General features: G+C 36.4%; 1 protein-coding gene and 1 pseudogene across 2 annotated transcripts in view; both read left to right on the top strand.

The window, feature by feature from the left end:
- The window catches only part of ZDHHC15 (zinc finger DHHC-type palmitoyltransferase 15), a 249,534-nt gene that overhangs the window by 62,962 nt on the left and 160,883 nt on the right, over window positions 1-25,689 (top strand). For both annotated transcript variants that reach the window (XM_006943838.4, XM_019823993.2), the window contains exon 2: window positions 176-202. In XM_006943838.4, coding sequence (XP_006943900.1) covers window positions 176-202 — 27 coding nt within the window. The remainder of the gene's footprint in view (window positions 1-175; window positions 203-25,689) is intronic.
- Window positions 21,119-23,511, top strand: LOC102900447 (annotated as a pseudogene).

Below are 25,689 nucleotides of genomic sequence, written 5' to 3'. Positions count from 1 at the left end.
AGTAAAGGATGGGATTTGATCATCCTTATCGTCCCTCATCTTAGCAGGTTGATTGTTTCCTAATGTATTAATTCCATTGAATAAACTGCTCAAAAATAGTGGTATGGACAAATGGATTAGAAAAATTATATTTTTAGATATCACTAATTTTGACCTTTCCCTTTCTTTTTTACAGTGACTGTTTTGAGCCCAGCAGAAAAAGGTAAGATAGCATATTAAATTGCATTGGTCAGAATTGTATCTCTCTAAGAGTGAATTACATAAAAGCCTAGAGATTGGGCAACTTTCCCAGGAATACTGAATTGAGTGGAAAGTTTGGGATGGCAGTTTTCAGGAAGCATACACAGAGCATACCCAGAGATATAGCAGAACATATTTTTAGTGGCCCCTATGGCTGTAGGACAGAAATTGGGAGTTATCAGGATTTATGATAGAGAGGACCTAGGCTCTTTCTTGCTTCATCACGGTTGTCCTAGGCACTTTGCCTTCCTGTGCAATTCATTCCTCCTTCAAGGTATGGAGTAAGAGCACCACAAAGAAATATAAAGGGATAGGTTCTTCACCATCGGAGGTCCAATATATTTACTATATTCTTCTCCACTCTTCACCCCCATCCAGTCTGATCTACAATTTATACTACCACAGTAAAGAGATTGAGGAATTTTCCATTAAAAAATGTATAAGCTAAGTATGAGCCTTAACAAACATTTAGCTTTACATTATTTTCTCAGGCTTTACCATAAGTATTTAGCCACTTTATATAGGCACTTGTAATTCTCACTTCATGGGATTAGCTGTTATAATTCATTAATTACATAATATTTATATTATACTTTTTAAAAATAAAGTTTATTTATTTATTTTTAGAGAAAGAGAGAGAGAGTTTGAGTGGAGGAGGGGGGCAGAGGGGGAGAGAGAGAGAGTCCTATTCATGTTCCACACTCAGCACAGAACTTGACATGTGAGATCATGACCTAAGTCAAAATCAAGAGTTGGAGGCTTAACCAACTAAGCCACCCAGGCACCCCTATATTACACTTTTTATTCATTCATTTTTAATGATTTTTTTACCTTAATTCAAGTATATTAACATAGAGTGTTATATTACTTTCAGATGTACAATATAATGATTCACAATTCTGTGCATTACTCAGTGCTCATCATGATAAGTTTACTGTTTAATCCCCATCACCTATTTCACTCACCTCCGAACTAACTGCCCTCTGGTAACTTCCAGTGTGTTTTGTATAGTTTAGAGCCTGTTCCTTGGTTTGTCTCTCTTCATCTTTTTTTTTTCCTATGCTCATTTGTTTTGTTTCTTAAATTCCACATATGAGTGAAATCATATGGTATTTATCTTTCTCTGATCAACTTATTTCACATAGCATTATACATTCTACCTCCATTCCTTTGTTGCAAATGGTAAGATTTCATTTTTTTCTCTGGCTGAGTGCTATTCAATTGTATATATATACCACATCTTCTTTATCCATTCATCTGTCACAAACACTATGGCTGCTTTCAGTTTTGGCTATTGTAAATAATGCTGCAAGAAAAATATGAATGCATGTATCCCTCTCAATTAGTGTTTTTGTGTTTTTTTGGGTAAGTACCCAGTAGTGTGATTACTGCATCATAGAGTAGTTCTGTTTTTAAATTTTTGAGGAAATTCCACAGTATTTTCTGCAACGGCTGAACCAGTTTACATTCCCACCAACGGTGTAAGAGTTCCCTTTTCTCCACACCCTCACCAACACTTGTTGTTTCTTGTGTTTTTGGTGTTAGCCATTCTGATAGGTGTGAGTTTTGATTTGCATTTCCTTGATGATAAGTGATGATGAGCATCTTCCCATGTGTCTTTGACCATTGTGTGTCTTCATTAGAGAAATGTCTGTTTATGACTTCTGCCCATTTTTTAATTGGATTATTTGTTTTAAGCGTGTTGAGTTGTATAAGTTCTTTATGTATTTTGGATACTAACCCATTATTGGGTATGTCATTTGCAAATATCTTCTCCTATTCTGTAGATTGCCTTTTAGCTTTGTTGATTGTTTCCTTCACTATGCAGAAACATTTTATTTTGGTGTAGTCCCAATACTTTATTTTTGCTTTTATTTCCTTTATATTAGGAGACATATCTAGAAAGATGTTGCTATGGCTGATGTCAAGGATATTGCTGCCTGTGCTCTCTTCTAGGATTTTTATGCTATTAGGTCTCACATCTATGTCTTTAATCCATTTTGAGTTTATTTGTGTTTATGGTGTAAGAAAGTGGTCCAGTTTCATTCTGTTTCACATAGCTAACCAGTTTTCCTAACACCATTTGTTGAAGAGATGGTCTTTTTCCCATCAGATATTGTTTCATGCTTTGTTGAAGATTAATTGACCATATAATTGTGGGTTTAACTCCTGGGTTTTCTATTAGGTTCCATTGATGTATGTGTCTATTTTTGTGCCAGTACCATACTGTTCTAATCACTGTAGCTTTGTAGTATAATCTCAAGTCTGGAATTGTGATACCTCCAGTTTTGTTTTTCTTTTTCAAAATTGCTTTTGCTATTTGGGTTCTTTTGTGACTCCATACAAATTTTAGGATTCTTTATTCTAGCTCTGTGAAAATTGCTGTTGGTATTTTGAAAGGGATTCCATTAAATGTGGAGTTTGCTTGGGATAGTATAGAAATTTTAACAGTATTTGTTTTTCCAATCCCTGAACATGTAATGTCTTGCCATTTCTTTATGTCCTCTTCAATTTCTTTCATCAGTGTTTTCTAATTTTCAGAGTGTAGTTTATTTTCACCTCTTTGGTTACATTTATTCCTAAGTATCTTCTTAGTTGGGGGCAATCTTAATTGGCATTGTCTTCTTAATTTCTGTTTCTGCTGCTTCATTATTGCTCCGTAGAAATGTAAAAGGTTTCTGTACACTGATTTTGCATTCTGTAACTTTACTGAATTCAGTTTTTGGTGGTGTTTGGGGGGTTTCTATATAGAGTATCATGCCATCTACAAATAGGGAAAGTTTTACTTCTTCCTTGCCAGTTTAGATGTCTTTTAATTTTTTTGTTGTTGTTGTCTAATTGCTGTGGCTAGTACATCCAGTACTATGTTGAATACAAGTGGTGAGAGTGCATACCCTTGTCTTGTTCATGACCTTAAGGGAAAACCTCTGTTTTTATCCATTGAGGATGGTATCAGCTGTGGGTTTGTCATATATGACCTATGTGATGTTGAGATATGTTCCCTCTAAACCCACTTTGAGTGTGTTTATCATGAATGGATGTGGTACTTCATCAAATGCTTTTTCTGCATCTGTTGAAATGATCATATGGTCTTATCCTTTATCTTATTGATGTGATATGTCACATTTATTGATTTGTGAATATTCAATCATCTTGCATCCCAGGAATAAATCCCACTTGATCATAGAGAATGATATTTTTTAATGTATTGATGAGTTGGGTTTGCTAATATTAATATTTTGTTGAGAATTTTTGCACCTGTATCCATCAGGGATATTGGCCTGTTCTCTTTTTTAGTGGTGTCTTTATCTGGTTTTGGTATCAGGATAATTCTGGCCTCATAGAATTAATCAAATGAATTTTGAAGTTTTCCTTCCTTTTCTACTTTTTGGAATAGTTTAAGAATAGGTATTAATTATTCTTTTATTTTTTAAAAAGTTTTTATTTAAATTCCAGTTAGTTAATGTATCGTGTAACACTAGTTTCGGGTGTACAATGTAGTGATTCAGCACTTTTATACCACACATGATGCTCATCACAACTGCACTCCTTAATCCTCATCACTTATGTAACCCATCCCCACCCAACTCCCTTCTGTAAACCATCAGTTTGCTGTCTATAGTTAAGTCTGTTTCTTTTTTTGCCTCTCTCTCTTTTTTAGTTTTACTCATTTGTTTTATTTCTTAAATTCCACATATGAGTGAAATCCTATGGTATTTGTCTTTCTCTAATTTCACATAATACTCTTTAGCTCCATTCATGTCATTGCAGATGGCAATATTTCATTCTTTTTCATGGATGAGTAATATTACATTGTATGTATATACCACGTTTTCTTTATCCATTCATCAGACAGTGGATACTTGGGCTGTTTCCATAATTTGGCTATTGTAGATAATGCTGCTACAAATATTGGGGTACATGTATCCCTTTGAATTAGTATTTTTGTATTTGTTTCATCCTGTCTTATTGACTGAGGAGACCAATGCACTAAAAGGCTGAGTTTTGCTCAAGGTCACACAGGTAGTAAATAATAAAGCCAGGATTTTAACCCTGGTAGTTTGGCACCAGCATCCTTACTCTTTTTTTTTTTTTAAGTTTTTATTTAAATTTCACCTAGTTCACATAGAGTGTAGTATTAGTTTCAGATGTACAATATAGTGATTCAGCACTTCCATACCATACCAGTGATCATCACAGCAAGTGCACTCCTTAATTCCCATCACATGTGTAACCTATACTATAGAGTCTGTTTCTTGCTTTGCCTCTCCCTCTCTGTTTTTTTACCTATGCTTGTTTGTTTTGTTTCTTAAGTTCCACATGAGTGAAATCATAAGGTGTTTGTCTTTTTCTGACTGACTTATTTTGTTTAGCATAATACACTCTAGCTCCATCCACATTGTTACAAATGGCAATATTTCATTCTTTTCGATGGCTGATAATGTTCGTGTGTGTGTGTGTGTGTGTGTGTGTGTACACACACACCACATCTTCTGTATCCATTCATCAGTCGATGGATATTTGGGCTCTTTCCATAGCTTGCCTATTGTTGATAATGCTGCTATAAACACTAGGGTGCATGTGTCCCTTTGAAGCAGTATTTTTATATCCTTTGGGTAAATACCTAGTAGTGCAATTGCTGGATCATAGGGTACTTCTACTTTTAACTTTTTGAGGATCCTCCATACTGTTTTCCAGAGTGAATTCCACATCTTTTTTAACCATTCACCAGCCACTGGGCACTTTGACTGTTTCAATAATGTGGCTATTGTTGATAATGCTGCTATAAATATCAGGGTGCATGTAAGCCTTTGAATTAGTACTTTTGTATTCTTTGATTAAATATCTAGTAGTGCAATTGCTGGTTTGTAGAGTAGTTCCAATTTTAACCTTTTGAGGAAACTCCATTCTGTTTTCTAGAGTGGCTGTACCAGTTTGCATTTTCACCAACAGGGCAAGAGGGTTCCCCTTACTTTACATCCTGGCTAACACCTGTTATTTGTTGTGTTGTTGATTTCAGCCATTCTGACAGATGTGAGGTGATATCTCATATTAGTTTTGATTTGCATTACCCTGATAGTCAGTTGTGTAGAGCATCTTTCCATATGTCTATTGGCCCTCTAGATGTCTTCCTTGAAAAAATATGTATTCATGTCTTCTTCCCATTTTCTAATTGGATTATTCATTTTTGGGGTGTTGAGTTTTATAAGTTCTTTATAGATTTTGGATACTAACCCCTTGTCATGTATGCCATTTGCAACTATATTTTACCATTCCATAAGTTGCCTGTTAGTTTTGCTGATTGTCTCCATTTTGCAGAAGATTTTTATTTTGTTGTAGTCCCAATAGTTTACTTTTGCTTTGGTTTCCCTTGCCTCAGAACACATATCTAGAATGAAATTGCTATGGCCAATGTCAAACAGGTTACAGCCTGTGTTCTCCTCTAGGCTTCATATGGTTTCAGATCTCACATTTAGGTCTTTAATCCATTTTGAATTATTTTTGTGTTTGGTATAAGAAAGTGTTCCAATTTCATCCTTTTGTATATTGCTGTCTAATTTCCCCAACACCCTTTGTTAAAGAGACTGTCTTTTTCACATTGGATATCCTTTCCTGATTTGTTGAAGATTAATTGGCCATATAGTTGTGGATTCATTTCTGGGTTGTCTATTTTGTTGCATTGATGTATGTGTTTATTTTTGTGCCAGTACCATACTGTTTTAATCACTGCAGCTTTGTAACATAAGACCAGACTTTTGATGCCTCCAGCTTTGCTTTTCCTTTTCAAGTTTGCTTTAGCTATTTGTGGTCTTTTTTGATTCCATACAATTTTCAAGATTATTTGTTCTAGGTCTGTGAAAAAAATGCTGGTGGGTTTTGATAGGCATTGCATTAAATGTGTAGATTACTTTGGATAGTATAGATATTTTAACAATATTTGTTTTTCCAATTCATCCTCATAGAATATCTTTCCATATCTTTGTATCCTCTTCAATTTCTTTCATCTGTGTTTTGTAGTTTTCTGAGTATAGGTCTTTTATCTCTTTGATTAGGTTTATTCCTAGTTATCTTCTTATTTTGGATGCAATTGTAGTTGGGATTGTTATCTTAATTTCTCTTTCTGCTGCTTCCTTATTGGTGTATAGAAATGTAACGGATTTCTCAATGTTGATTTTATATTCTGTGATTACTGAACTCGTGTATCAGGTCTAGCAGTTTTGGGTGGAGTCTTTTGGGTTTTCTACATAGAGTATCACGTCATTTACAAACAGTGAAAGTTTTACTTCTTTCTTATCAATTTGGTTGCCTTTTATTTCATTTTGTTTTCTAATTGTTATGGCTAAGCCTTCCAGTACTGTTAAATAACAGTGTGAGAGTGGACATCCCTGCCTTTTTCCTGACTGTAGAGAAAAATCTCTTAGTTTTTCCTCATTATGCATGATACAAGTTGTAGGTTTTTCTTATATCGCCTTTATGATGTTGAAGGATATTTTTTCTAAACCCACTTTGTTGAAAGTTTTTATCATGAATGGATGTTGTACTTTATCAACTGCATTACCTTGATACCAAAATCAGCTAAGGACTCCACTAAAAAGGAGTACTAGAGGCCAATATTCCTGTTGAACATGAATGCATAATTCTTCAGTGAAATACTAGCAAACCGAATCCAACAATATATTTTTTAAAATGATTCACCACAATCAAGTGGGATTTATTCCTGTGTTGCAAGTGTGGTTCATCATTCGCAAATCAATCGATATGATATACTACATTAATAAAAAGAATGAGAATCGTATGATCATTTCAATAGAAGCAGAAAAATCATTTGACAAAGTACAACATCCATTCATATTATCACTCATTTAAGAGAGGTGTTGGCTATAGAGGCAACAGAGCAGAGTGGTGGGAAGACAATAGAACATAGTAGCTAAAAGTCTGGGTTCTGGAACTATACTCTCTAAATTCCAATCCTAGGACCAGCACTTCCTACTAAATTATTCAACCTTCTGTTGCCCACTTTATTTACATGTGTAATAAAATACTACCTATTTCATAGAGTTATTGTGAGAATTTAATGAGATAATGCATGCAAAAGCACTTAGAACAGTGGTAAAAAAAAAGCCATACTTTTCTCAGCAGATATTTGCTACTATTGTTATAGCCTAAGAGCAAGTCTTGAGTTGCCTCTTATTCTCATGTATGGTTCTTTAAGTCAGAGATCATTCATATATATATATATATATATATATATATATATATATATAATGAACATTTTCTTTTTTCAAATTTTTATTTAAACTCTAGTTAGTTAACATATAGTGTAATATTGGTTTTAGGAGTAGAATTTAGTGTTTCATCAGTTACATATAACATTCAGTGCTCAACACAACAAGTGCCCTCCTTAATACCCATCACCCATTTAGCCCATCCCCTTCCCACCTCCCCTCCATCAAACCTCAATCCTTGTTCTCTATAGTTAAGAGTCTTGTATGGTTTTATTTTTTCTCTTTCCCCCCCTTCCTCTACATTCATCTGTTTTGTTTCTTAAATTCCACACACAAGTGAAATCTATGGTATTTGTCTTTATCTGACTGATGTTATTTTGCTTTGCATTATAACCTCTAGCTGCATCTATGTTGTTACTGCAAATGGTAAGATTTCATTCTTTTTTGTGGCGCTATATATATATATATATATATATATATATATATATGTATATATATGTATATGTATATATATATATGTATATATATATATATATATATATCACCTCTTTATCCATTCATCAGTCGATGAATATTTGGGCTGTTTCTATAATTTAGCTATTGTAGATAATGCTGCTATAAACATCTGGGTACATGTCTCCCTTTGAGCTAATATTTTGGTATCCTCTGTGTAAATACCTAGTAGTACATTTGCTGGGTCATAGGGTAGTTCTATTTTTAACTTTTTTGAGGAACCTCTATACTGTTTTCCAGAGTGGCTGTACCAGTTTGGATTCCACCAACAGTTTAAGAGGGATCCCCTTTATCTGCTTCCTCACCAACATCTGTTGATTCCTGTGTTGTTAATTTTAGCCAATAAAGATAGTTTTCCATAATATGCTTTGAAGACATGTTGGAAGAGGGATTAATTTATGCTCTGTCATAATAATAATAATAATAATAATAATAATAATGCAAACTATCATTTATCATTCACTTACCATGTTAAGTATTATATATACATTAAGTCCTTTAGTACTTGCAGCAATACAGTGATGTAGACACTCTTAAATCCATTTTATTGTGTAATAAACTAAAATTTAGAAAATTTAAATTATCCCAGGTCATCCAGCTAGTAATTGAGAGTATTCAAACCCATCACTATCTGAATTCAAAGTTCAGACTCTTAAGTAAACCTGCATTTGTCTTTTAGTTTTCCATCTACAACTTCTTTATTTGCTTAGTTGAGCTCCTTAATGAGAAACATGATGCTCAATTGCTCTTTTATTTAGTGTCCAAAGTACTATATCTTCATTTTTTGTGTGTTATCAGTGAACTCAACCATCCCAGTGTAGGGTGTCATTTGAGTGTAAGCTCAACTCAGCCCAGAGCCTTCCTAGTATCATTAATCCAGTTACCAGGATTTGAGCTCTTTAGATTATGTCACCACAATGTATGATTCTTTTTCGTTTATACCTTTTTGACCAATCCTCCCTCACACTTCCCCTCTGGTAACCGTCAACTTGTTTTCTATAGTTCAGTCTGTTCCTTGGTTTGTCTCTCTCTCTTCTTTTCAGATATTTGTTCCTGCTTTGTTGAAGATTAATTGACCATATAATGTGGGTTTATTTCTGGGCTTTCTATTCTATTCATCTATGTGTCTATTTTTGTGCCAGTACCATACTGTTTTGATTGCTACAGCTTTGTAATATAACTTGAAGTATGGAATTGTGATACCTCCAGTTTTGTTTTCCTTTTTCAAGATTACTTTGTCTATTTGGGGTCTTCTGTTGTCACAGTGTATGATTTTTGTTTATTTCAGGTTTTTATTTAAATTCCAGTTAACATACAGTGTAATGTGTATGTGCAATATAGTGATTCACCACTTACAAAACAACAAGCATCCTTCTTAATATCTATCACCCATTTAACCCATATCCTTGCCCTCCTCCCCTCCAGCAACCCTGTTTTTTCTCTATAGTTAATAAACTATTTTATGGTTTGCCTCTCTCTTTTTTCCCCATGCTCATCTGTTTTGTTTCCTTTTAAAAAATCTTTAATGTTTATTTATTTTTGAGAGATAGAGACAGAGTGTGAGAGGGGGATGGGCAGAGAGAGGGAGACACAGAATCTGAAGCAGGTTCCAGGCTTTAAGCTGTCAGCACAGAGCCTGACCCAGGGCTCAAATTCATGAACTACAAGATCATGTCCTGAGCCAAAGTCGGATGCCTAACCAACTGAGCCACCCAGGTGCCCTCATCTGTTTTGTTTCTTAAGTTCCACATATGAGTGAAATAATAAGGTATTTGTATTTCTCTGATTTTTTTCACTTAACATAATATGCTCTAGCTCCATCCACATAGTTGCAAATGGCAAGATTCCATTCTTTTTGATGGCTAAATTTAGATTTGACTGTAGCCAGAGGAAAGTTAGATTTGGAAAGAACTTCTAAACTCTAGGTCAGGTTACAAGGAGACACCATGAAATTTATTTTTCAGAAAGTATTAGACACTCAAGTATCTGGCATGAATCAGTGAGCCTTGCCTAGACTCTGGCCAAGAGGCCTAATGAATATCTATGGTCCCTTCTAACCCTGTGAATCTGTTTCAATTTATACTGCACTATTAAAGTAGAATACAATACAGCATATGACTACCAGTAGGAACATTATTTGGCATTGGCAAAGAAAATATTACTGGCAAATAAATGAACACCTCAAATCACATAGCCTTTTGTTCAGCCTCCACATCTTAAGAAAACCATATTCAAACATACAGCAAAACTGTTTCCATTTCTTGTCTAGTTAATGGTTCCTTTACTGGATTGAAGAGCTCCCTCCAAAATTTATGACCATCCAAAACCAATAAATGTGATTTTATTTAAAAATATCATCCTTGCAGATTTAATCTAAATCAAGATGAGACCATACAGCATTAGGATTGGCCCTACGACTGGTGTCCTTATAAGAAAAGGACAAAGTACCTTTGTCCTTACAAAGATACACACAGAGAGGATAGCCATGTCAAGACAAAGGCAGAAATTGGAGGTATGTTGTCACAATCCAGAGAACACCAACTATTGTGAAGAATCACCAGAAGTTAGGATGAGGCAAGGAATGATTCTCCCCTGGAATCTTCAGAGGGAATATGACCTTGTTCTAGTCTCCAGAACTATGAGAGAATAAATTTATTTAAGCCACCCAGTTTGTTATAATTTTTCATGACATAGCCAGGGAATTAATACAGTTTCTGATAAATTCCAATCTCCAATTCAATAAGAGCATTGTAACAGTAGCAAATAAGCACAGACTTTGGTGTTAGATGTACCCAGGATCAAATCTTGACTTTGCCATTCAATATATAATATATGACCTTTGGGAACTTAACCTCACTAAGTTTCACTTTCTTCATCTGTTAAATTGTTCTAAAAGTAACTGTCTTCTTCTTTTTTGAGATAGAGAGAGAGAGAGAGAGAGAGAATCCAAGGAGGGGCAAAGAGAGGGAGAGACAGAGAGAGAGAGAGAGAGAGAGAGAGAGAGAAGCAGGGATCACCCAAAACAGGGCTAGTGTTCACCCAAAGCGGGACTCGAGATCACCTAAAGTGGGGCTGATGCTCACCCAAAGCGGGGCTAGAGGTCTCCCAAAGTGGGGCTTGTGTTCACCCCATGTGGGACTCAAACTCACAAACTGTGAGCTCATGACCTGAGCCAAAGTCAGGTGCTTAATGACTGAGCCACCCAGGCTCCCAAAAGTAATTGTCTTACATGGTGTGTAGAGCACTAAAATCAGATGATGTATATAAGTCTCTTGGCATAGTGCCTGATATAATTACAAAATAAATAGTAGTAGATACTATTATTGTTATTGTTATTAACATTGGGAAGGACCTAAAAGATCTTTCTTCTAAGAAGCATAATATATTTTAGGACGATAATTCCTACCTTTATAAATATATTGTAAGAAGCCCTGCACTCATATTTTGTAAGTAGAACAACTGAGATCAAAAGAAGTAACGTATGTTGACCTAATCAGATTGTTTCTAGTGTACAGAAAGAACTAAAGCCCAGATCAATGACAGTCCAGAATATTATTTACTATAAAATCCTTGATTATGCAGGACTAATTATTTTTTAAGACATGAGTCCATATCTTTTTCAATAGATCATACTAGAAACAAAGCCCATAATAATAATTTTGCTTTAATAAGACTGTGTGTCATAGATGATCTTTCAGCATCATAGTATCTGTATTTTGATGTATCTTGTATCTTGATGTGAGGATCTGAGATGTGCTCGATGTTAGAAATTTAGTAGGATCCAAGGATAGGTGAGGATAGGGAATGAATTTAGGAATGAGATCAGGCACAATCTGTCAGAAAATCCACATATAATCAAGAGTAAGATATTTACTATAGTTGCTTATCTTGGAAAATATCCATTAATTGTTTTAAGCAAAAGTTTCACTCATCCTTTGAGAATTCATTTGCATAGTAGCTTGCATACTAAATTCTCTGGTTTTCCCTTTTAAAGTTAAAGATACTTGTAGTTATTTACTTTTTTAGACATAGATGTAATTCCTAAATACTTGAACTTCTGTGGGCTGAATTTTGTCCTCCTGACATTTATATGTTGAATCCCAACCGGCACTACCTCAGACTGTGAATGTATTTAGAGATAGGTTTCTTAAAGAGGTAATTAACGCTCTATAGAATGCATTCTGGGGAGTAGAAGAGAAGATGGCTGCATAGGAGGACGCTGGGCTCACCGCACGTCCTGCTGATCACTTAGATTCCACCTACACCTGCCTAAATAACCCAGAAAACCGCCAGAGGATTAGCAGAATGGAGTCGCCAGAGCCAAGCGCAGACGAGAGGACCACGGAAGAGGGTAGGAAGGGCGGCGAGGCAGTGCGCTCTCCACTGACTGGCGGGAGGGAGCCGGGGCAGAGGGGCAGCCCGCCGGCCAAGCAGAGCCCCTGAGTCTGGCTTGCAAAAGCGGAGGGGCCTGACGGACTGTGTTCCCACAACAAGCGCGACTTAGCCTCTGGGAGGTCATAAGTTAACAGCTCTGCTCCGAAAGCGGGAAGGCTGGAGGACAAAGGGAGGGAGAGCTGCTGAGCCCCCTGATGACAGAGCTCAGTTTGGTGGGGAACAAAGGCGCTCGCCAGTGCCATCAGCCCCGCCCATCCCCGAGCCAAAATCCCAAAGAGAACCAGTTCCTGCCAGGGAAATTGCTCGCTCTGCACAAACACCCAACTCTGTGCTTCTGCAGAGCCAAACCGCCGGCAGCGGATCTGACTCCCTCCCGCTGCCACAGGGCCCCTCCTGAAGTGGATCACCTAAGGAGAAGCGATCTAAGCCTGCCCCTCCTGCCCCTGTGCACCTTGCCTACCCACCCCAGCTAAGACGCCAGATCCCCAGCACCACAAGCCTGGTAGTGTGCAAGTAGCCCAGACAGGCCACCCCACGCCACAGTGAATCCTGCCCATAGGAGAGGGGAAGAGAAGGCACACACCAGTCTGACTATGGCCCCAGCGGTGGGCTGGGGGCATACATCAGGTCTGACTGCGGCGCCACGTACCAACTCCAGTTATACACCACAGCACAGGGGAAGTGCCCTGCAGGTCCTCACCACGCCAGGGACTATCCAAAATGACCAAGCGGAAGAATTCCCCTCAGAAGAATCTCCAGGAAATAACAACAGCTAATGAGCTGATCAAAAAGGATTTAAATAATATAACAGAAAGTGAATTTAGAATAATAGTCATAAAATTAATCGCTAGGCTTGAAAACAGTATACAGGACAGCAGAGAAACTCTTGCTACAGAGATCAAGGAACTAAGGAACAGTCACGAGGAGCTGAAAAACGCTTTAAACGAAATGCAAAACAAAATGGAAACCACCACGGCTCGGATTGAAGAGGCAGAGGAGAGAATAGGTGAACTAGAAGATAAAGTTATGGAAAAAGAGGAAGCTGAGAGAAAGAGAGATAAAAAAATCCAGGAGTATGAGGGGAAAATTAGAGAACTAAGTGATACACTAAAAAGAAATAATATACGCATAATTGGTATCCCAGAGGAGGAAGAGAGAGGGAAAGGTGCTGAAGGTGTCCTTGAAGAAATAATAGCTGAGAACTTCCCTGAACTGGGGAAGGAAAAAGGCATTGAAATCCAAGAGGCACAGAGAACTCCCTTCAGACGTAACTTGAATCGATCTTCTGCACGACATATCATAGTCAAACTGGCAAAATACAAGGATAAAGAGAAAATTCTGAAAGCAGCAAGGGGTAAACGTGCCCTCACATATAAAGGGAGACCTATAAGACTCGTGACTGATCTCTCTTTTGAAACTTGGCAGGCCAGAAAGAATTGGCACGAGATTTTCAGGGTGCTAGACAGAAAAAAATATGCAGCCGAGAATCCTATATCCAGCAAGTCTGTCATTTAGAATAGAAGGAGAGATAAAGGTCTTCCCAAACAAACAAAAACTGAAGGAATTTGTCACCACTAAACCAGCCCTACAAGAGATCCTAAGGGGGACCCTGTGAGACAAAGTCCCAGAGACATCACTACAAGCATAAAACATACAGACATCACAATGACTCTAAACCCGTATCTTTCTCTCATAACACTGAATGGAAATGGATTAAATGTGCCAGCCAAAAGACATAGGGTATCAGAATGGATAAAAAAACAAGACCCATCTATTTGCTGTCTACAAGAGACTCATTTTAGACCTGAGGACACCTTTAGACTGAGAGTGAGGGGATGGAGAACTATTTATCATGCTACTGGAAGCCAAAAGAAATCTGGAGTAGCCATACTTATATCAGACAAACTAGACTTTAAATTAAAGTCTGTAACAAGAGATGAAGAAGGACATTATATAATAGTTACAGGGTCTATCCATCAGGAAGAGCTAACAATTATAAATGTCTATGTGCCGAATACCGGAGCCCCCAAATATATAAAACAATTACAAACATAAGCAACCTTATTGATAAGAATGTGGTAATTGCAGGGGACTTTAACACCCCACTTACAAAAATGGATAGATCATCTAGACACACGGTCAATAAAGAAACAAGGGCCCTGAATGACACATTGGATCAGATGGACTTGACAGATATGTTTAGAACTCTGCATAGCAAAGCAACAGAATATACTTTCTTCTCGAGTGCACATGGAACATTCTCCAAGATAGATCATATACTGGGTCACAAAACAGCCCTTCATAAGTTTACAAGAATTGAAATTATACCATGCATACTTTCAGACCACAATGCTATGAAGCTTGAAATCAACCACAGAAAAAAGTCTGGAAAACCTCCAAAAGCATGGAGGTTAAAGAGCACCCTACTAACGAATGAGTGGGTCAAGCAGGCAATTAGAGAAGAAATTAAAAAATATATGGAAACAAACGAAAATGAAAATACAACAATCCAAATGCTTTGGGACGCAGCGAAGGCAGTCCTGAGAGGAAAATACGTTGCACTCCAGGCCTATCTCAAGAAACAAGAAACATCCCAAATACAAAATCTAACAGCACACCTAAAGGAACTAGAAGCAGAACAGCAAAGGCAGCCTAAACCCAGCAGAAGAAGAGAAATAATAAAGATCAGAGCAGAAATAAACAATATAGAATCTAAAAAAAGTGTAGAGCAGATCAAGGAAACCAAGAGTTGGTTTTTTGAAAAAATAAACAAAATTGACAAACCTCTAGCCAGGCTTCTCAAAAAGAAAAGGGAGATGACCCAAATAGATAAAATCATGAATGAAAATGGAATTATAACAACCAATCCCTCAGAGATACAAACAATTATCAGGGAATACTATGAAAAATTATATGCCAACAAATTGGACAACCTGGAAGAAATGGACAAATTCCTGAACACCCACACTTTTCCAAAACTCAATCAGGAGGAAATAGAAAGCTTGAACAGACCCATAACCAGTGAAGAAATTGAATCAGTTATCAAAAATCTCCCAACAAATAAGAGTCCAGGACCAGATGGCTTCCCAGGGGAGTTCTACCAGACGTTTAAAGCAGAGATAATACCTATCCTTCTCAAGCTATTCCAAGAAATAGAAAGGGAAGGAAAACTTCCAGACTCATTCTATGAAGCCAGTATTACTTTGATTCCTAAAGCAGACAGAGACCCAGTAAAAAAAGAGAACTACAGGCCAATATCCCTGATGAATATGGATGCAAAAATTCTCAAGAAGATACTAGCAAATCGAATTCAACGGCATATAAAAAGAATTATTCACCATGATCAAGTGGGATTCATTCCTGGGATGCAGGGCTGGTTCAACATTCGCAAATCAATCTACATGATACATCACATTAACAAAAAAAAGAGAAGAACCATATGATCCTGTCAATCGATGCAGAAAAGGCCTTTGACAAAATCCAGCACCCTTTCTTAATAAAAAACCCTTGAGAAAGTCGGGATAGAAGGAACATACTTAAAGATCATAAAAGCCATTTATGAAAAGCCCACAGCTAACATCATCCTCAACGGGGAAAAACTGAGAGCTTTCTACCTGAGATCAGGAACACGACAGGGATGCCCACTCTCACCGCTGTTGTTTAACATAGTGCTGGAAGTTCTAGCATCAGCAATCAGACAACAAAAGGAAATCAAAGGCATCAAAATTGGCAAAGATGAAGTCAAGCTTTCGCTTTTTGCAGAGGACATGATATTATACATGGAAAATCCGATAGATTCCACCAAAAGTCTGCTAGAACTGATACAGGAATTCAGCAAAGTTGCAGGATACAAAATCAATGTACAGAAATCAGTTGCATTCTTATACACTAACAATGAAGCAACAGAAAGACAAATAAAGAAACTGATCCCATTCACAATTGCACCAAGAAGCATAAAATACCTAGGAATAAATCTTACCAAAGATGTAAAGGATTTGTATCCTGAAAAATATAGAAAGCTTATAAAGGTAATTGAAGAAGATTTAAAGAAGTGGAAAGACATTCCCTGCTCATGGATTGGAAGAATAAATATTGTCAAAATGTCAATACTACCCAAAGCTATCTACACATTCAATGCAATCCCAATCAAAATTGCACCAGCATTCTTCTCAAAACTAGAACAAGCAATCCTAAAATTCATATGGAACCACAAAAGGCCCCGAATAGCCAAAGGAATTTTGAAGAAGAAGACCAAAGCAGGAGGCATCACAATCCCGGACTTTAGCCTCTACTACAAAGCTGTCATCATCAAGACAGCATGGTATTGGCACAAACACAGACACACAGCCCAATGGAATAGAATAGAAACCCCAGAACTAGACCCACAAACCTATGGGCAACTCATCTTTGACAAAGCAGGAAAGAACATCCAATGGAAAAAAGACAGCTTCTTTAACAAATGGTGCTGGGAGAACTGGACAGCAACATGCAGAAGGTTGAAACTAGACCACTTTCTCACACCATTCACAAAAATAAACTCCAAATGGATAAAGGACCTAAATGTGAGACAGGAAACCATCAAAACCCTAGAGGAGAAAGCAGGAAAAGACCTCTCTGACCTCAGCTGTAGCAATCTCTTACTCGACACATCCCCAAAGGCAAGGGAATTAAAAGCAAAAGTGAATTACTGGGACCTTATGAAGATAAAAAGCTTCTGCACAGCAAAGGAAACTATCAACAAAACTAAAAGGCAACCAACGGAATGGGAAAAGATATTCGCAAATGACATATCGGACAAAGGGCTAGTATCCAAAATGTATAAAGAGCTCACCAAACTCCACACCCGAAAAACAAATAACCCAGTGAAGAAATGGGCAGAAAACATGAATAGACACTTCTCTAAAGAAGACATCCGGATGGCCAACAGGCACATGAAAAGATGTTCAGCGTCGCTCCTTATCAGGGAAATACAAATCAAAACCGCACTCAGGTATCACCTCACGCCAGTCAGAGTGGCCAAAATGAGACTATAGATGCTGGAGAGGATGTGGAGAAACGGGAACCCTCTTGCACTGTTGGTGGGAATGCAAATTGATGCAGCCGCTCTGGAAAGCAGTGTGGAGGTTCCTCAGAATATTAAAAATAGACCTACCCTATGACCCAGCAATAGCACTGCTAGGAATTTATCCAAGGGATACAGGAGTACTGATGCATAGGGCCACTTGTACCCCAATGTTCATAGCAGCACTCTCAACAATAGCCAAATTATGGAAAGAGCCTAAATGTCCATCAACTGATGAATGGATAAAGAAATTGTGGTTTATATACACAATGGAATACTACGTGGCAATGAGAAAAAATGAAATAGGGCCTTTTGTAGCAACGTGGATGGAACTGAAGAGTGTGATGCTAAGTGAAATAAGCCATACAGAGAAAGACAGATACCATATGGTTTCACTCTTATGTGGATCCTGAGAAACTTAACAGGAACCCATGGGGGAGGGGAAGGAAAAAAAAAAAGAGGTTAGAGTGGGAGAGAGCCAAAGCATAAGAGACTGTTAAAAACTGAGAACAAACTGCGGGTTGATGGGGGGTGGGAGGGAGGAGAGGGTGGGTGATGGGTATTGAGGAGGGCACCTTTTGGGATGAGCACTGGGTGTTGTATGGAAACCAATTTGTCAATAGATTTCATATATAAAAAAATTTAAAAAAATTAAAAAAAGAGGTAATTAACTTCAAATGAGGTTAGTAGGGTGAGCCCTAATCATTATGACTGGTGTCTTTATAAAAAGTGGATATTAGGACACAGACACACAATTCTAAAGATCATGTGAGGACACAAGAAGATGGCCATCTACAAGCAAGAAAAAAACGTCTCAGAAGAAACCAACCCTGTCAATCATTTAATGTTGGACTTCTAGCCTCCAAATTTGTGAGAAAGTAAATTTCTGTTGTTTAAGCCATTCAGTCTGTAGACTTTGTTATCATAGCCCTAACAAGTTAATATAAGAAATTATTTAGGTTTCCATTTGAAATCCCAGAGCATGGAAGTATGTGCTTTGTGTCTACTTCTTAATTATATGAATTTTGATTTATTGTTCATATATTAGACACCAGGAAAGTAAGAGGGCACTGAGAAGGAAATGCTTGGGCCACAGTATGATCTTTTATCCTTACTTTCATACTGCATAGGAAATCCTCAATTAGGTTTTGGGCAGTTATTTTAGTGCTCTTAACAGTAGCCTATTTTATACTCATTGTTGTAAAATTACTATATAATGTGGGTTTGGGGACCAAATGAAGCTCTCTTTAGAGGCTAACCCCCTTCTAAAAGAATGTTATGTTAATTTCAGTATAATTATAACTTTAGTTATTATATTAAGAATGATTAATAATATAACTAGCATTAATAATTTTGTTACAAAAATGCTTACTGAATATTTAAACAATACAAAAATATATAAAATAAAAAATTTAAGTCCTCCTCATACTGCCTCCTACCCATCACTACTTATCCATAACTACCATATTTACTTTGATTTGTATCATCGATCTTTTTCTCTGTTTTTACATACAAACATATGAGTACAGATGCGTATATTTGTATAGACTTGTATTTTTTTAACTGGATTATACTGTGCATATTATTCTATGACCTACTTTTCTCAATAATATAGATTCCTTTCCATGTTAACATATAACAATGTATTTCATTTTTTAATCTCAGGATATGAAATAGTATACATATACTATGATTTATTTAATGTTTCCCCAGTGATAAAGTTAAAAAATAAAATTTTATTGTTTTTCTTGATTATGAGTAATAGAACCTCACAAAATGTAAACAATATAGAAATTTATAAAGTAGAAAGTATGAGTTCTTTGTAATTATTGCAGAGGTTAAGGTTAAGGCAAGATTCATTGGTGTATCATCTCAAATCTAAAGACACATACAGGGGTGCCTGGGTATCTGAGTTGGTTAAGCTTCTGACTCTTGGTTTCAGCTCAGGGCACGATCTCATGGTTCATGAATTCAAGCACTGCATTGGACTCTATTCTGACAGTGAGGAGCCTCCTTGAGATCCTCTTCCTCTCTCTGCCCATCCCCTGCTTGCTCTCTCTCTCCCTCCCTCTCTCTCTCTCTTAAATAAACTTACAAAAGGAAAGACACAAACAAACTTAAGTGAGGAAATAGAAAAACATTTACCATTCAATTGGAAGTGAAAAACAACCAGGATAGCAATACTTGCATCATGCAAAATAGACTTTAAAACAAAGACTATAACAAAATACAAAGAAGAGGATTACATAATGATAAAGGCGACAGTCCAGTAAGAGGATATAACAATTATAAATATTTACACATTCAACATTGGAGCACCTAAATACATAAAGAAAATATTAACATACATAAGGAGAGAAATTGATGGCAATATAATCGTAGGAGACTTTAACACCACACTTACATCAATAGATCGATCATTCAAGCAGAAAATCAATACAGAAATGAGTTCTTGAATAACACATTGGATCAGATGGATATAACAGATATATACAGAACATTCCATCCAAAAACAACAGAATATACATTATTTCAAGTGCACATGGAACATTTTCCGGAATAGATCACATGTTAGGCCAAAAAACAGGTCTCAATAAATTTAAGAAAATTGAAATCACACCATACACCTTTTCCAACCAACATAGTATATAACTAGAAATCAATCACAGGGAAAAAACTCGAAAACACCCACAAATACATGAAGGCTAACCAAAATGGCACTAAGCAACCAATGGATTTATGAAGAAATCAAAGAAAATGACACAAAAATATGGAAACAGATAAAAATGAAAACACAATAGTCCAAAATCTTTGGGACACAGTCAAAACAATTATAAAGAGTAAAATGTATAGTAATACAGGCCTATCTCATGAAACAAGAAAAAGCTGAAATAAACAACCTAACCATATACCTAAAGGAAGTAGTAAAAGGAGAACACGCAAAGCCCAAAGCTAGTAAAATGAAGGAAATAAAGATTAGAGCAGAAATAAATGAAATAGAGAAAAAAAACAATAGAAAAGATTAACAAAATCAAGAGCTGGTTCTTTGAAAAGATAAACCAAATTAGTAAACCCTTAGCCAGACTCACCAGTTGTTACAAAGGATTACAAGAGAATACTATGAAAGATTATATGCCAACAAATTGGACAATCTAGAAGAAATGAATAAAATCCTAAAAACATACAATCTTCCAAAACTAAATTATAAAGAAACAAAATCTCAGCAGATCAATTACTAGTAAAAAAAAGTTGAATTGGTAATCAAAAAACTACCCAAAATTAAAAGTACAGAATCAGATGGATTCACAGGTAAATTCTACCAAACATTTAAAGAAGAATTAGTATCTATTCTCCTCAAACTTCCAAAAAATAGAAGAGGAAGAAAAGTTTGTAAATACATTCTATGAGATCAGCATTACCCTGATACCAAAAGCAGACAGATACCCCAAACAGAGAAAACTGTAGGCTAATATGCTTGATAAACAGAGATGTAAAAATCCTCAACAAAGTATTATCAAACTGTATTCAACAATACATTAACAGATCATTCACTACAATCAAGTGGGATTTATTCTGGGGATGTAAGAATGGTTCAATATTTGCAAATCAATCAATGTGATATACTACATCAACAAAACAAAGGATATAAATCATATGATCTCAATAGATGCAGAAAAAGCATTTGACAAAAATCAAACATCTGTTCATGATAAAAAGTCTCAACAAAGTGAATCTAGAGGGAACATACCTCAACATTGTAAAGGCTATGTATGAAATACCCACAGCTATCATGCTCAATGGTGAAAAATTGAGTGCTTTTTCTCTAAAAGCAGGAACAAGACAAAGATGTCCAGTCTTGCAACTTTTATTCAACACAGTACTGGAAGTCCTAGCCACAGCAATCTGGCAAGAAAAAGAAATAAGAAGCATCCATATTGGTAAGGGAGAAGTTAAATGGTCACTATTTACAGCTGACATAATACAATATATAGAAAACCCAAAAAAACTCCACCAAAAACTACCAGAAATAATAAATGAACTCAGTGAAGTTGCAGGACAAAAAGTTAATACCAAGAAATCGATAGCATGTTTATTCACTAATAACAAAGTAGCAGAGAAATAAAGAAAATAATTCCATTTACAATTGCACACACACACACACACACACACACACACACACACACACAAATAACAATAAAAAAATTTAACCAAGGAGGTGAAAGACTTGTACTCTGAAAACTATAAAACATTGATGACTTATTTAGTATTATCTGCTTGTGGAACAACCTCCTGCTCCTCCCTCTGCCACCCTGAGTCACTGTCTGGGCAGCTCCAGCCAGTTGGCTCCCCATTCTCGCCACTGATATTTGGAGTTCTTACTTCAACATGGCAGAAATTGACAACTTGCCTAGGGTAATTAAAAGACGAGTGAATGTTCTCAAAAACCTTCAAGTTAAATGTGCACAGATAGAAACCAAATTCCATGAGGAAGTTCATGATCTTGAAAGATAGTATGCTGTTCTCTATCAGCCTCTATTTGATAACTGATTTGAGATCATTAATGCAATTTATGAACCTATAGAAGAAGAATTTGAATGGAAACCATATGAGGAGGATGAAATTTCTGAGGAGCTGAAAGAAAAAGCCAAGATTAAAGATGAGGAAAAGGTTGAAGAAAAAGAAGACCCCAAGGGAATTCCTGAATTCTGGTTGATTGTTTTTAAGAATGTTGACTTGCTCAGTGATATGGCTCAGGGGCATGGTGAACCTGTTCTAAAGCACTTGAAAGATAGTAAAGTGAAGTTCTCAGATGCTGACCAGCAGATGAGTTTTGTCTTAGAATTTCACTTTGAACCCAATGAATATTTTGAAAATAAAGTGTTGACAAGATATAGAGGATGAGGTCAGAAGCGGATGATTCTGATCCCTTTTTTTTTGATAGACCAGAAATTATGGGTTGTACAGGATGCCAGATTGGAATAAAAGGAAAGAATATCATTTTGAAAACCATTAAGAAGCAGCAGAAACACAGGGACGTGGGATAGTTTGTATTGTGGCCAAAACAGTTTCCAATGACTCTTTCTTTAATTTTTTTTGCCCCTCTTGAAGTTCCAAAGAGTGGAGATCTGGATGTTGCTGCTGAAGCTATCCTTGCTGCAGACTGAAATTGGTCACTTTTTACATGAGCATATAATCCCAAGATCAGTGTTATACTTTACTAAAGAAGCTCTTGAAGTTGATGATGATGATGATTTTGATGAAGAAGCAGATGAGGAAGGGGAAGAAGGAGATAAGGAAAATTATCCAGACTATGACTTGAAAAAAAAAGATCAAAACCCAGCAGAGTGCAGGCAGCAGTAAAGCAGGATATATGTGGCCTTAAGGATAACCTGCACTGTAATAACCTAAACACAACTATTATTTACTTACAGCCTTATGGTTTTGTATTTTCTTGGAAGACCCAGTAATTTTTTAAAGGAAAGGAACTAAAAATTTTAAAGACCAATTTGTTCTACTTAACATTTTAACTATAGTTTTTCTGTCAGATCTATTGATCGCACAATCTTTCACGCATGTTCATTCATTAGTATATGATTTGATTCTTCTGGAGTAATTTTTATCACATAACAAAGATTTTAGAGTACGGCTATAAAAGTTACAGAACTGGTAAAAGAAAGAGTTTTGTTTATTGTTTTGCTAATGATTTCCCCTGAAGAACCAAAGTATTTTTTTTCAGCGGTAGTTGAATTGGGTTTAAGTTTGCTTGCACTAGGTGGGCCTTTCATTACTTTGTTATACAAAGTATTTGCCTAAGACAAATCATTACTTAAAAAACAAAAACAAAATTTGTCAAGACAAATATATGGTTAAGAATCTCAATTAAGACCACAACTTATAACTTAGATTATAAATGGATTTTTGTATTTTAGGTGAAATAGTAAGAAACCTAGTAAGGAAATGATAATAAAGAAACCTAACTTGGGGTGCCTGGGTGGCTCAGTCGTTTGAGCATCTGACTTCAGCTCAGGTCATGATCTCAGAGTTTGTGAGTTTGAGCCCCGTGTTGGCTCTGTGCTGTCAGCTCAGAGCCTGGAGCCTGCTTTGGATTTTGTGTCTCCTTCTCTCTCTGCCCCTCCACCATTCACGCTCTGTGTCTGTCTGTCTGTCTGTCTGTCTCTCTCTCTCTCTCTCTCTCTCTCAAAAATAAACATTAGAAAAAAAGAAAAACTCAGTGTGGTTATTGGTTACTACTGGGAGTTGAAGAAAGCCTATCTTCAGAGGTTAAGCCTCATTTTTTATTTAAATCTAAGTTAACATATATTGTAATAATGGTGTCAAGAGTAGAATTTAGTAATTTGTCACTTACATATAACACCCAGTGCTCATCCCAACGAGTGCCCTCCTTAATACCCATCCCCCATTTAGACCATCCCCTGACTCAACAATCCTCCAACAGCCCTCAGTTTGTTTTCTGCATTTAAGAGTCTGTTATGGTTTGCCACCCACTCTGTTTTGATCTTATTTTTACTTCCCTTCCCCTATGTTCATCTGTTTTCTTTCTTAAATTCCCCATATAAGTGAACTCATATGATATTTGTCTTTCTGTGACTGACTTTATTTCATTTAGCATAATACATTCTAGTTCCATCCACATTGTTGCAAGTGGCAAAATTTAATTCTTTTTTATTGCTGAGTAATATTCCATTGTGTATATATACCACATATTCTTCATCCATTCATCAGTTAATGTACATTTAGGCTCTTTCCATAAATTGGCTACCGTTGATACTGCTATTATAAACATTGGGGTGCATGTGCCCCTTCGAATCAGCATTTTTTAATCTTTGGATAAATACCTAGTAGTGTAATTGTTGGGCCCTAGGGTAGCTCTATATGTAATTTTTTGAGGAACCTCCATAATGTTTTCCAGAGTGACTGAACCAGTTTGTATTCCCACTAGCAGTGCAAAAGGGCTCCTCTTCCTCTGCATCTTCGCCAATATCTGTTGTTTCCTGACTTAACTTTAGCCATTCTGACAAATGTGAGGTGGTATGTCATTGGGGTTTTGATTTGCATTTCCCTGATGATAAGTGATGTTGAGCATCTTTTCATGTGTCTGTTGGCTATCTGGATGTCTTCTTTGGAAAAGTGTGCATTCATGCCTTCTGCCCATTTCTTCACTGGATTATTTGTTTTGGGGTTTTATGTTTGATAAAATATTTATAGATTTTAGATACTAACCCTTCATCAGATATGTCATTTGCAAATATCTTCTCCCATTCCATCAATTGCCTTTGATTTTGTTGATTCTTTCCTTCACTGTGCAGAAGCTGTTTTTTCGTGATGAGGTCCAAATAGTACACTTTTGCTTTTGTTTCCCTTGCCCCTGGAGACATGTCCAGTAAGAAGTTCTATAGCCAAGGTCAAAAAGGTTGTTGCCTGTTTTCTCCTCTAGGATTTTGATGGTTTTCAGTCTCAAATTTAGGTCTTTCATCCATTTTAAGTTTGATTTTTGTGTATGGTGTAAAAAGTGGTTCAGGTCCATTATTCTGCATGTTGCTGTCCAGTTTTACCAACACTATTTGCTAAGGAGACTATCTTTTTTGCCATTGGATATTCTTTCCTGTTTTGTCAAAGATTAATTGGCCATATATTTGTGAGTCCATTTCTGGGTTCTCTCTTCTTTTCCCTTGATCTCTGTATCTCTTTTTGTGCAAGAGCCATACTGTCTTGATGATTACAGCTTTGTAATACAGCTTGAAGTCCAGAATTATGTTGCCTCCAGCATTGGCTTTCTTTTTCTTTTTCTTTTTCATTTATTTTAATTTAATTTTCTTTAATTTACATCCACATTAGTTAGCATATAGTGCAACAATGATTTCAGGAGTAGATTCCTTAATGCTCCTTACACATTTATCCCATCCCCCCTCCCACAACCCTTCTAGTAACTCTCTGTTCTCCATTTTTAAGACTTTCTTATCTTTTGTCCCGCTCCCTGTTTTTATATTATTTTTTCTTCCCTTCCCTTGTGTTCATCAGTTCTGTGTCTTAAACTCCTCAAATGAGTGAAGTCATATGATATTTGTCTTTCTCTGACTAATTTCACTTAGCATAATACCCTCTAGTTCCATCCACATAGTTGCAAATGACAAGATTTCATTCTTTTTGATTGCTGAGTAATACTCCATTGAATAAACATATACCACATCCTCTTTACCATTCATCCAACAATGAACATTGGGTCCTTTCCAT

The sequence above is a fragment of the Felis catus genome, chromosome X (genome assembly GCF_018350175.1).
Source record: "Felis catus isolate Fca126 chromosome X, F.catus_Fca126_mat1.0, whole genome shotgun sequence".
In the NCBI taxonomy this organism is placed as follows: Eukaryota; Metazoa; Chordata; class Mammalia; order Carnivora; family Felidae; genus Felis; species Felis catus.
This window is presented reverse-complemented; position numbering and strand designations above follow the sequence as displayed.